Consider the following 14,708-nt stretch of genomic DNA (forward strand, 5'->3'; position numbering starts at 1 on the left):
ACAATTTAGTTCTCTTACAAGATTTCATTGTTTTTCATACTAAAATTAACCGATAAATAATTAACTATGAATTCACTTTTATTCGAATGAAATACTGATTATTCAGTTTATATTCATTCATTATGCCATGGTTTCTTTACTTTTTATAGAATCTTTTGACAGTGGTCTTTCTCTCTCTCTCTCTCTCTCTCTATCTCTCTATCTCTTTCTCTGTTTTAATTTTGGTTTGTGTGTGAAAATGTAAAACTGGACTAATAGTTTCTTCTCTTCTCAATTCACAATTCAAGTCAATGCCAAAGAATGTAAGGTTAGTTAATGTATAATAATAATAGTAATAATAATAATAATAATAATAATAATAAATCATTGTTGAGAAGTAATGTAAATGTATTTTTTTCTTCATTCATATATGATGTAATCCATTCAATCTATTTACTTGTAAAGAATGCTGATTACTGAAGATTGTGTAGGTGTAGAATGAAATGAGTAATTGAGTAGGTGAATTATGGACTAATAGAATTTCATTGATTTATTTATTTTTTTTATTTTTTTAAATTATTTTTCATTTATTTATTTATTTTTTATTAATAACATAAACATGAAAGGAATTTAAGAAATTTTGTTAAAAAAATATTTATCAACAACAAAACCGTATACATTGAATTGAATGTTATGATGTTTGTTTGTTTGTTTGTTTTATATGTGTGTGTAACGAAAATTATTATTGCCAAACTTGTTGAATGATGAAAGAGATAGATGAATTTGCATTAATCTGGTCACTATAATCATTAATCTGGAAAATAATAAAGTTTAGAAATAAGTTTATTATGTCTGTTGTTTAATATTGAAGTGAATTGAAGTCACAGTGTGTTTTAAGTTAATAGGAATTTTACAATAGAATTTTCTATGAACTGTAATAGAAATCCTTGATGATAGGTTCAAAACTCATTTCAAATAGAAATTTTGATGTCAAGTATTTAGAGATTCTTTGCAGGAGGTGTTGAAGTTGGATTTTGTAACAGTTGGTACTTGTCAGTAAGCCTTATCCATAACGTTATGAGAAATGACAGTCTTTGTAGGATCAAAACCTACGTCACATAGCTTCGATATGATGTCAGCACGGAATTATTGAGGTATCGACTGGCATCATGTTGAATTAAGATACTTTTTATTAAGAATATTTATTTAACTACTAAGAAGTTTGGTTTCTAATATTTTTGTGTTGTATCTAAACGTTCTGTTCTTACTTCCATTATCGCTTCTCTCTTCCCACTTCTATTCATTTCGTACTTTCCCATTTCAATAATCAAAAATGAGGAAAGATATAGAGTATTGATGAGTTTTTAACTTTTACAGCTTATTTTTATACTTTGATGTCATGCTAAGGCTATCATTTAGGACTTTTGAAACTTATGAATCCATTTGAATTCTAAAGTGTCTCTATAAGTGTAACAATGAGAATGAATGATGGTGAATAATAAAATTAACAACGACAGCATATTAATACATTTTCATTAGCCACCGATTGTGTTATAATGCAACCTATTGATGTGTTTGTTGGGATATTCAGAAGAATATCCCAAAAATTATTCTGTTAAGTTTAATGCTGTCCTTGGACTTGAAATGATATCATCTTCCTATTGGTCAATATTTATTTCACGCGTCATTTTCCTGTTTGCCAAATATAGTACAAATGTTATTTTCTATTTTATGGTACGTTGTAATCTGCTTGATTGGTATATAAACAGAGTATGTTTGAAATATAATGATTCATATCGCAGAGGCTGAGACTTGTGTTCTGGACTTATCTGGCTGGGCTAGGAGGAAAGCAGGGCCAACCAGAACTCTAAGCTGCTCATACGGGTTTACGCGTCATTGTTCCAATCGTTAAGTCACTGCTCTCTAATCGGCGGTCACAAGTTACAACAGTGTTAAGTAACGATTTCGCGTAAATGAACTTTTGAATAATCAGATTATACAAGACAGGAACGATGAGGTGGATACTGAGTGAATATCCTCTGAACTTGAATTTTATCAATGTCACATATATTTTGATGTTATTATATTCAATATCAATCTAGTTCGACAAAACTCTTCATTTTGTTTAGTTACAATTGTGAATATCATTTGAAATCTGTTTATACTATCTGCTGTAATCATTTGAGTTAATGAAGAATGAAAACAAAAATTTAGATGATTGTGATAAAGAAATGCCAAATTTGATCATGTTACCTGAGTGATATACTTTAGCTTTTCTAGTTAACCAATCACAATGATAATAATAAAGGTCATTTATGTACATGACTATGATCAAGTGTAATTATCCAATCACAAATTAACATGTTTATATACATACGCACACACATATTTGGAATGATTTTTAGCACTTGTTTCAAATAATGAGAGATCAATGGTGAAAATAAAACTCATAAAATAGATATTAATCACGTTTACATTATTACTTTCAGTTTACTTTTATAATAGTAAACACTTATAAATGTGGAATATAGACTTCGCCAATAAATTTTCCATTAAATATATAGTTGAATAGGGTACAAATGATCTTTTATATCGTATAATGAATGGTAAATTGATGTTTGACAGTGAATCAGCCCCAGGTGGACCATCTGGAAGACAAGTATCACAATCATCACAATACATATCTAAATTAACTGGTCACAATTTCGATGTACACTTTGCACAAAAATTAAGAATGCAAAAACATAACAATCAATTGGCTTCGTTACAAAAAATAAATTATCCTCAACAACAGCATTCATTCGATTCACATCAGTACGATAAACGTTATCCTTTACAATTTATCCCTGGACAGTTAGAATTAAAACATAATTATTCGGATTCTGATGAACCGTCTAGTTTTTATCAACCAATACCATCAAAACAACATTATTATTCATCATATCGTCGATTTAAAACATGTGATCGTTTGCCAAAACATAAACACTTTGAAAATTCATTTCATCCAAAGCCGTTGGATTCTAATATATTCATGTCAAATACTGATCATCACCTATCTAGTACGCCAACAGTAGCTGGACTTAGTGATATACAAACAGACAATAAAACAATGTCTTTAACAACACCATCGGCACAAATGCCTACTACTTTGTCTCTCCCACTTCGAATTTCGCGTGAAACAGCATTTAAGCCGATAAATCATAAAACTTTTGATAGAAATGCATCCTCCTCCTCTTCTCAGTCTATTCATGAATGTAACAGTGAAAGTTACGTCATCGCTAATGTCAACAATGAAGTAGGTCATAGTAGTAATAACGTAAAAATAAATTCCACACCGAATTTATTAGATTATATCAACACAATTAATTCTTCTGTTAGCAGTTACAAGTATGATAATCCATTGATCTATGCACAACAACAGTTCCACTTACAACAACTTAAACAGTTTCAACAACGTGACATACCAAATCATGGTGATAATAGATTACCGACAACTGGAAAAAACTGTACCACAAGAAGTATGGAAGAACTTTTGAAGCGACAAAAAAAGGTAAATAAATAAATATTCAATGAGTGATTTATGTCAGAATCTGTATTCTGTGTTCAACTAGTTATATCGTGTTGGTGTCATATTTGATAAAGTAAGGGGAAATATTTTGTTTATTGTGAATTAATAAAGTCAATGTTTAATAGAAAATTGTATGGATAAATGAGTTTCTCAGTATCTAATACAAACACAGCTTTTCTATTGACAAAACGCACCAAAATATATGGCTTAGGAGGAAAGAATGAATAGGTACGAGTCATCTGTTTAATTGATCTTAACTAATATTTAGATTTTAAATGATCCTGCAAGCGGGATCGGAGATGAGCACTTCTGACGAGTCCCATACCGGGACAAAACGACCGTCTAGTGCTTCTAGGTTTTCCTTGGTGGTCCAGCGTTAATCGACTCATGAATTCAACTATTGATTTTAAACAGCTGATTAATCAATAATCTATCGTATACAACTAATTAATTAAAATTTCAATATTAGAAATATCACAAGCTATAACAATAAAAACTGATTTATAGCATCATATGCTCGATATACTCTTAAAAAGAATAATTATTTCATGAAAACCTGGATCCTAATTGAAATTCTAAAAGGAACATTTTGTTACATTTTGATTATTGATATTAAGAGATGTTTGTCACGAACAATATCAACGCAAAAGACACTTTCAATATAAGATATATTTATCGAGTAACGAAACTGAAAAAGAAACAATAAATCAGTATAGGGTTGTGGAAATTCATGAGTTTTATTGAGGTCTTGATCTAATCAATGTTAGAGAATAACTGAAAAGCTGAAGGCCTTGGAAGACCGTTTTGTCCTAGTGTGAGGCTCGTCAGCATCGACTGTAAACTCAGGGATCGAATCCAAGTCTCTTGATCTTTCGTGCACAAACTCTTAATCTTTAGATCAGTGAGTTTATACCCAACAGTATTAATGTTTAATTTCATTCAATCCACAATATTAGGGAACAAACAAGTACAAAACGGCCGTCCAACATTGATGAATATTTTTTATTCCTTCATTTATAAATTATTACCTCATTCTTTGGAGTAGTTAAATTTATATTATTCACTGCCAAGTTCCTTTTACTTTTACAATGAAGATCAAAATTTCATTTTGTTCTGTTCTAGACTAAATCTCTTTACTTATGAAGCTTTATCAGGATTCAACATAAGATTTCCATGTTATAGAATTGGTTAATTAACTATTCTGTAAACACTGTTTACACGTGAATAAGGCTAATAGATAAAATTCCTAATTCTTAGAATTCTTAGCAAAATAATATCTTCTTTTCCAGTGTGTATGTAGATTATTAATTCAAATACATTTATAGCATTTTAAAGAATTTAAATGAAATATCTGTTTACGATAGTAACTCACTGATGACAATGGTGGATATGTAGAGCAATTTCGTGGATTAGTTGAAGTTAGACATTAGCACCGTTGAATGCCAACCAGCTCAGTGGTCTAGAGTTCAAGCATTCGCGCGCGAGATCGATAGGTCCTGAGTTCGAATCCCGCGAGGGGGAATCGTGGATACGCACTGTCACAGAGGAGTCCCACAATAGGACGAAAAGGCCGCCCAGTTGTTTGAGGATTTCCATGGTGATCTAGCTTCAATTGATTTATGGTCTCAACCATTGAAATCACTACAATCTTCACAAAACTCCTTCGGATACTAAATGACATTTTTCAACTTTACATTCAATTCATCACGAATCATTGAATTCTGTAATTCTAGATGTTTTATTTTTGTTTCAGTGAGTCGTTCACAATTTGAAAAAAAAACAGTTTTTAACTAAAATAACAATGATTTTTTTTATTAGAATACACTTTAGTTGTCATGACGTCTTGCAAAGTATATATAAATATAAATTATCGATTGTAACTAATATAATGGTTGTTTAAACTACTTCATCTCAATCTCTCGTATGTTACAGCAATACGTTAAAATGATCATATGACTAGTCACATGATGACAGAACCAGGATTGATGACCCAAAATAGAGAACCAAATTAACACTAAATAATATTTTACTCAATACAGTTACATGCAGTCACACTTAGTGAGTCCGAAGTATAAACCAATGACAAGGAGGGAAATCACATATTTAATAGTCCGTTGCCTGTAGCTGTTTGTCTAGACTCAATGACCCATCATACTTTACTTTCACCAGCATATCAATAACTTTTATCATTGAAGTGATATTAATTAACAAACAGTTTTGATCATTGTGGTTTTCATTTGAAAAATAACTAGTTACGTCGAAATTACTTTCTCTTATTTTCTAGTGTGATTTTGTTACCATGTGAAACATAATACAAATTATTTTCAATGTTGTTAATTGAAACACATACCGCTTCTGATGATCTTCAAAATTTAAGTTATAAATATATTTCAATAATTGAGATTATGAGTCAATAGAAGCTAGACCACCATGGAAAACCTGGAAGCACATGAGGGCTGTTTCGTCCTATTGTGAGACACCTCAGCAGTGCACATCTACGACAAAACGGCCTTTCAGTGCTTCCAGGTTTTCCATGGTGGTCTAGCTTTAATTAACTCATGACTTCAACAATTGAAATTGCTACAATCTCCACAAAACCCCTTCTGTTATAAATATATATCATGATTATTTTTCGGTGTACTGTAATTGTTATCACTTAAATGAATACGTGTCTGAAGAGGACCTTCAGAAAACCATTAGTCTGGGTTTCTGGTAAGTTGACACTAATCTGTAAATCACGTCCGCGATCATAAAGGGACTGATGCTCCTTGTGATATTTGAAAACGCGTAAACCGTCTCCAAGTCATGAATGTTTACCATGGAGTTGTTTAGCTTGCTAATTTTCTTCTGCAGGACTGAGTTATTTACAAATGATTTATATCTGAGTTGAGGACCAATGTCTTGTTTGTCAATCATTTCTTCATATGTATCTATTTGATTAATTGGGTTTTGATGTTATGTTGGTTCTTTCCTTCATAGATTAACATCTAATTACTTATTTGGCTACTCTGTAAAGTTATTTTCAATTATCGCTTGTTTGAATACAGTTAGAATGATGCTCTACCCATTGTATACCTGGTGATAGGCAATTAATTTATTCCATACTAAAATCTTCATAAAAAACCAGAATTCACGATATTACGGTCGTAATTAGTGGTGGTCGTCGGTTTCCGAATAGATTTTTCGACGTTTATTTAAAAATTCTTGACCAATCCAGCGAAAAATGCTCAAGCTGAAGCGAAAACACATTCAGAACATTAGATTAGGGAAACTATGATTTATAAGCTACCGTTTAAGCTATGAAAACTTCATCGTTGTTGTTGAACATTCTAGATCTTCTAAAAAAGATGGGTTATGGCTAGTAGTGGAATTCAGATAACTCTAACGCGTTATGCACCGAGTTACTCAGTCTACATAACTACTAACATGTTCAACAGTTATGATCCTCAGATCATCAGTAGTACACGTTTGAGTTATCCGGTTATTTACGTTGGATCTTCTTTAATGTTTTTATGCGTGCATAGAAACTGATGAATACTAAATTTTTGTTGTTCCCCACATGATGTTTGTTCTTAAGGTAATATCCGTTTAATGAGTTAAATATTTTCTTGTTTTGAGATTATCGACAAATTTTCACTTCATAGGTTAATCAAGGTGTTATTGAATTAAACATTTTGTTTACATTCCTAAACTTCCTAAAACAATTCTTAAGCAATGTATGAAAGCCAAAAACTTTTAAATGAACATTTATAGAATGCACAATTCCACTTTGTTTAAACGAGGCCTGATAAGTAAAAAAGAAGAACCAACTCTTCGATTTATATATTGACCATTGAGTATTGAATATTAACATTATCCTATTTACAGTGAAGTAAATTTGTATGTTATGAAAAGACTGAATCATGATCGTTAAGATATGGTTACACAGTTTACTCGGTGTCGCGTCTCGATGAGTTTATTGGCTTATGGAATCCCAGACGAAGGCTAAACATATATGTTATCCCATATTGTCATCATTTGTTCCCTAGTCAGTGTCCGTTCATGATTTTTTTCAGAAAAACTACTTTTAAAAATTTTACAACTATGGTTTGATTTTGTATGAAAAAATATTGTAGACTTATTTACATTTAAATTGTTTGTTGGCATACTGATAATTTTTTTGGTTGAAAGATTAGTCACAACTTAATGAAACAGAGGTTTAAGGACATAAAATCAAGAAAATGGGGGAACTAGGACTTCCTACTGTGATTTTGTTTTTTAAACATATTTGAAGTAGATAAACACGATGATTTGTTATCTCTTCTACCAATTCTACTACTACTACCACTACAACTACTACTACTACTACTATCAATTATGACTTTCACCTATTCAAATACACTTGAAAGAAGAAGAACATAAAACATCATTCATCATATGTTTCTGATTGTTTCACTGTCAGTCGTTTTATTTTATCGATCTATTATCATTATTTGTTTCCCTAGGCCATTAGCACGAACTGACTTCAATCATGACTAGTTGTTACGTCTTGTCTTCATGACTTTAAATCTGTCTACTGGACTAATCATATACATAAAAAGTGATATGATTGGTTGTCAGAATGAGCAATTGGTTTTACAAACATACAGCCACTAATTTGTCAACAATTAATTACAGTTCGTAAATTTTCTGACGATTAAATCAGATGCTTCAAAAAATTCTTGGGCCTCAGCCTAACAACTATTGAAAAGATCAAATAACTGAATAGTTATTTTGCCTAAGTATGAGATTACTCAGATCTTCATATTATGGTTTGTACCCAAAACATGAAGACCATTGTTTGAGCTCACTATCCTTAAACTACTAACTAGTGAAGCAGTGAAATATTGATCACTTTTGACGAATCAATGATTCCATTATTTCACAAGTTGAAATCATGAGAAAATTGAAGCTAGATCACCATGGAAAACCTGGAAGCACTGGACTTCAGGAGACACTCCTGGAGTTCTAGTGAGAAGTCGTTACCAGTGGAGTTCAACCAGGTCTGTTGTGAGATAAGAACTCACTGAAGACAATGGTGTACGGTGGCGCAACTTCGTGGATTGGTTGAAGTTAGACATTAACACCGTTGGGTGCCGGCTCAGTGGTCTAATGGTTGAATGTTCGCGCGCGAAGCCAGTAGGTCCTGGGTTCGAGTCCCGCGGGGTGCGGGGTCGTGGGTGCGCATTGCTGAGGAGTCCCGTACTAGGACGAAACGGCCGTCCAGTGCTTCCAGGTTTTCCATGGTGGTCTAGCTTCAATTGGCTCATGATTTCAACTTGTGAAATTTCTAAAAATCTCCACAAAACCCATTCTGATTCCATTATTAATCGATTGTATAGTACAAAATAGTCTATTATAAAGGTTTGGATGTTGACTGGATGTAAAACTGTAAATAATTACACGCTAATATTGAGGTTTTTCCTTCTTACTTCCTCTATTCAGAACTAAGAATAATCTATCCATAATTTAAACAGACATAATAGATACAGTTGACTATTATAACAATCTGAAAAAAACTTGTAATTTAGTTGATATAAACAAAATATAACTAGGAAGAGGATTTGGTTATTGTGTTTTCCAGTTAAATAGAGAATATAAAACAATCGCATAACAGGAAGTAAGTAATTATGAAAATCAAACTGAAAATAATATTGATAATCGCGTTCAATCAAACGCATCTTTAATAAAGGTCACAGTAACAGTAGAATAGAGTTGAACATAGATTTTTTCAGTACAGAATGACAAAATAAATCACTTATTAATAAAATAAGATAAGAATCTTTATATAGTTATATTCGGGGTTTAAAATACTACCTACCAATTCCATTTAATCAAAAACATCAGTAAACTAGTGTTATGAATGAAAAGTACACTAATCACTCAAGCTTCCAAATGTAATTTATACCACAAATTGACATCAGCTGGAGAACTACCATCATCCAAAGGCTAAGACACCTGTTTCATTTCGTGCTTGCATTTTTTAAGAAATGCTATTGCATAAACAATCGATAGAAAATTAATCGTTTATGAACAGGATATCTTTCAGCCGATTTGTTGAGATTCTATAAGGTTCTACATTTGTCAACTTCAGCTAATTTATAATATGATAGTGTCATAGACATCCAACATCATTTATGAGTTACTGTTGGACTATCGTTATGATTAACTTCATACATTTTATGTGAATGAAATTCAATATGAGTTAAATAAATCTCTTTAAAATGTACACAACTAGTTGATAATAAAACTTATTCTTTATTCGTTTATTTCTTTTTCAAATATCTTGATCATTTGGTTTACAGAACAATAGTCATCTGGTATTGATTTGTTAGATACTGTTTTTCAATACTTAACAATGTTCACATTTCTATATATGCATGTATGTATGTAGGTATGTAAGTATTTATATCACTCAAGTCAATCATTGTGAATACATTTCTGTTGTCATTGTAACACATAACAAGTATTACTTAATATATATCCATTTGTGTGTTTGTGTGTATGTGGTAGTTGAAGAGTAAAGAGCCAGAACGAGAAAAAATTCCATTCAATTTATCAAGAACAACAAAAAATGGGATAGATAACGAAATTCCCTTTTTTTTTCCTACCACAGTCAAGTTTAATGAATAGTTTTTGGATCGGTTTAGGTCAAGATTAAGAAAGATTTTATAAAAACGCAGATAAGTTTTATAGGTATTCTTATTTAAGAGTTTTTATTTAAGAAATGTAAATTTACCGTGAAAATTGCCTTAAAACTAATGACTTTCATTGAGATATAAATATATTGTACAAAATCTTATGGGAGAAAAGGGATCAGATACCAGTGACTGGTTGAAACATATGATTCAGTCCTTTAATGGTAGCAAAAAACAGTTGATCAATATGGAGTAGATTTAAGCTTGTCTCGGAAAAATCGATAAAATTGTAGTTGTAAGTATCACAGATTCCTCGTATGTACAGACATTTAATATAAAAAGTCACCTCGTCTGGATGAATGGATTTACAAAGGTTAACAGCTGTAAAGTCTGAAACATGAGTTTTCAAGATTAAGTTTCTAAAAAAATTGTTCATAACCTTGTCTTCTACATTAACTGTCAAAAAAGCCCACCAATTATCTGCCTACTAATTATTGGTTTCAAGATACATCTAAGATCATCTAGTCAATTTTTAACATAAATATCTGTTTCTGATGGGGCCGAACTATGATTTCGTAAATTTCTTCCACAAATATACGTATATATGGTAAAGTCTTTATAGTGCCATTAGAGATTCTATTCTTTAGTCAATTAAAAAGAGATAACATAAATAAATCGATCCATTCTGACCTGATGACTACAATAACTTTATTTTAGTGGTAGTGTTTACTTTGATCCAAATCTGTGTTGTTCAGTCCGTTGGTTGATTTGTTTTCTAAACTGCTTTAAATGATTTTTGAGTGTTTATTTTTTCCCTTCATTAACGTTAGAAAAAAATAATTTATCAGTCTCTTTTGAGATGCGTACATCTTGTCGTCGGTTATCACCGTTTAATCGCAAGTTTTTAATCAAAACCGCATAATGAATAATAGTAGAAGCTAGGACTCTTTAGCTAGATATACACTTACCCGTGTTCATAGTCACACTAGGACTGGAACATCAGATTATTGCTGTCTATTCAGGTAATATTTTCAACAGAAAGATAGTCACAGTCGAAATACAGTGTGTTCCTTTTGGCTGTTACAGTACACGTGTAAGATACTCTCTAAACATTTCACTTAGAATAAGGCTATCAGTTTATATCACTTAAATATAGAATAATATTTTGTGATAATTGACTACGTAATGTGTAGAAGTGTCATTTTAGTAATCAGTACTCGAACTTGATTTTGTTCTTATACTAAACAGTTAAAAGTTTCATTAACACAAACTGTATACATGGCAGTCCTATTTCACTTCAATACACATATATATTTACTGTAAAATAGAACTATCAGAATCTTTTCTTATTCAATTATCGAAAATAAGCTTTCAATTAACTATAATTTAGATAAAATAAAAGAATATAAGTGATGCTCAACACACGCGTAAACCATTCAGAAAAATGAAAATAAAACAGCATCATTATATCACCCAGACAAAATGTATCAATTAAATAAAGGGCAAAAAAAACAAACAAACAAGCCAAGAAATAAACTATTGATACCTTCATTTCAGTCGACTTAAAACACTGAATTAAGATCATCTTATTTATTTGAGCTAAGACTGCGAAAAACAAATACATTGTCATCCATAAAATGATAAACAGAAATACGGAGAGAAAGAGTTAGATTAGATGTACATGCCAATCGATATGTGTGTCTCTGAGTGTTCAGATGGATCAAGTTTCATGTTGCTCATTTATAATAACTATTTCAGCAATAGTATATAGATCTTTCTTGTATTAAATGTTGACATTGTACGATGCCGGCTCAGTGGACTAAAGGCTAAGCGTTCGTGTGCAAGACCGAAGGTATTGAGTTCGAGTCCCACATGCGGGATTGTGGATGCGCACTGCTGAGAAGTCACATACTAGGACGGAACGGCCATCCAGTGTTTCCAAGTTTTCAATGGTGGTCTGCCTTAGATCGACTCATGAACTTAACTATTAAAAATATACTTCATTGTTTTTTTGGTTATATTGAACTTTCGAAAACTAACAAGCAAGATTTCATACTCTAAACGAAAGAATTTTTAAAATGTGTTATTTACTTTCTTCATGTGAAAAGAAATATCCATGTGTGGCATGAGTAAAGTACGACATTTAGAAGTAACTTTTTGTCATGAGTTGAACATAATTCCTGGATCATTAAAAACCACCAACTGACAGATGAGGTGAGACTATAATTTATGGATGACATTCGAGCGACGCTAGAGTAACCTTGAGAGTGTCCACCTGATAACTAGAACCACATGAGGATTATAAACCAGTGTGAGGAAATCGAATAATGATTTACAGTTGATGATTAAACTTCGGAATTAAATTTCACGTTTTAATCACGAACTGACATAAGCTATAATGCCAAAACTCTATTTAGCCAATGGATGAGTAAATTTGTTGCCAAAATCCGAGACCTGATATCTTATACCTGATTGGTTCATCCATAAATTATAACCACGCGACAAATGATTGTGTTCTCATTTGTAACTGCTAAACAGTGTACAAAAAAGATATGACATTAAACCGAAAGTCATTTGAGATAAAAATTTACTGCTGAATTATACAAAATTCCTGAATAAACAACAATCTTAATAATTTGTGACTGATTCTGAGATTCAGTTATGAAAATTCCGTTTGAAAGCCACCAATCTATTCAGTTAATTTCCAATTCATTGAATTATGTAGTACAAATGTTATCAAAATTATGTGGCGACTAGTATACGTGGAAACATTTGAACATACACAAAGATTATCTGAAGAGTGAGTAGCAATAAGACAGATAACTATTTAATTACTGATTGAATTCATGAGTCAACTGAAGCTAGACCACCACGGAAAACTTGGAAGCAACGGACGACCGTATCATCCTAGTATGGAACTCCTCAGCAGTGCTTCCAGGTTTTCTATGGCGGTGTAGCTTCGAATGACACATGAATTCAATTGTTAAATTACTACAATCTACACAAAACCCCTCTCCGATTATGACTATTTGTCATGAATTTCATACTCTCACATTATTGGAATTTCTTTCGTGAATCGATTGATTTGAATAGATATGAATCAGTGGATTATACATTACTTATCTGAAAGTATTGATTAAACTCAGGGCCAAACTTAAACGTTATGGTTACAGATTGTTAACGAGTATAAAATAGATGCAAAATATTTTTTCAGCGATCCACAATTTTTCATTCCAAATTAATATGTATTATTGAATCTTATACCTTTTAGATACTTATAATGTCATTCTTACATTAACTATACTTCTAAAGCTGATGTGAAAACTGTGTCTTAGATATCTTTTAGGCGAATGAAGTATATCGTATTTAAATAAATAAAAACCAGTACACACATGTAGGGTTCTTTCAAGTTTAACTTCAGAAATCTGATTTTTTAATTTTCAAATATCTTTCATCAAGTCCCAGATATGTTACTAAAATGTTTTGTTACAAACGCTTGTCCGATCTGTTATTTTCTATAGTGTAAAGTTGAAAAGTATTTTAATTCGACCCAATGAATAAAGTTGACTAGGCACCACACTCTCATTTGCCGTAACTATGGAATATTTATCAATAATGTGTGAGTCTACACAATGTCAAGGTTTTTAGCACTTCTTATCTATATATTTTAGAAATGCACTTTTCTCGACTTCTTGATAAACTAGATTATTTAGATATTAATAAGAAGATAACTGTTTAAATGTGTTCAATTATGCTATAATGTAGGCGAAATTGTATTCAATCGAGAGCTTTTTATCGGAAAACATGAAAAATTATAAACCGTAATCATTGGAGTCAATCCGTGTCAAGTAGAGACAGGTATCTACCTCAGAAATTGGAAGATGGTCACTCAGTTTCGCGGATTGGTCGACGTTAGACATTAACGTCGTTCGATACCCCCTCTAGTGGTCTAGAGGGTAAGCGTTCGCATGCAAGACCGAAGGTCCTGAGTTCCGATCTCACGTGCGCGATCGTGGGTACACATTATTGAGGAGTCCCATAGCAGGATAAAACGGCCTTCTAATGCTTCCAGGTTTTCAAAGGCGGTCTAACATTGAGCGATTCATGATTTCAATTAAAACTCGACAATTCCCACAACCTCATACTGATAATCATCGTTTTCTTTTATTTAAATTGGAATTCAACTTAACTAAACCAAAGCACAGTTAGAAAAAGTTTATACTTGGGATATTTATATTCTGCATCAGTAATGTATTGAATTAAGAGAAGAAGCTTAGTGATAAGGATGCCCGGCTTTTATCATCAGGTTTTAGGTTCTAACCTAACCTGACCTAATACAGTTTTGAAGAGAGAATAAAACAAAGATTGATGTAGAGTAATATGAATTTATTTTATTTCGTTAGGTTTTCATCATGTTGCTTATCCAGTTAGCATCATATATTGTCATACTTGAAAAGTGTTCTTCCAAACTGAAAACATGAATTTGTAACTGGCTAATGAGTTAC

At 31.8% G+C, this 14,708-nt stretch overlaps 1 protein-coding gene across 1 annotated transcript in view; it reads left to right on the forward strand.

Moving 5' to 3' along the window:
• The first annotated feature begins 2,407 nt into the window (after window positions 1–2,407).
• Window positions 2,408–14,708, forward strand: part of MS3_00009542 (uncharacterized protein) — a 58,744-nt gene continuing 46,443 nt past the window's right edge. The window contains exon 1 of the mRNA XM_051217918.1: window positions 2,408–3,529. Coding sequence (XP_051064354.1) covers window positions 2,579–3,529 — 951 coding nt within the window. The 5' untranslated portion in view covers window positions 2,408–2,578. The remainder of the gene's footprint in view (window positions 3,530–14,708) is intronic.

The sequence above is a fragment of the Schistosoma haematobium genome, chromosome 7, assembly GCF_000699445.3.
Source record: "Schistosoma haematobium chromosome 7, whole genome shotgun sequence".
NCBI classification, from domain to species: domain Eukaryota; kingdom Metazoa; phylum Platyhelminthes; class Trematoda; order Strigeidida; family Schistosomatidae; genus Schistosoma; species Schistosoma haematobium.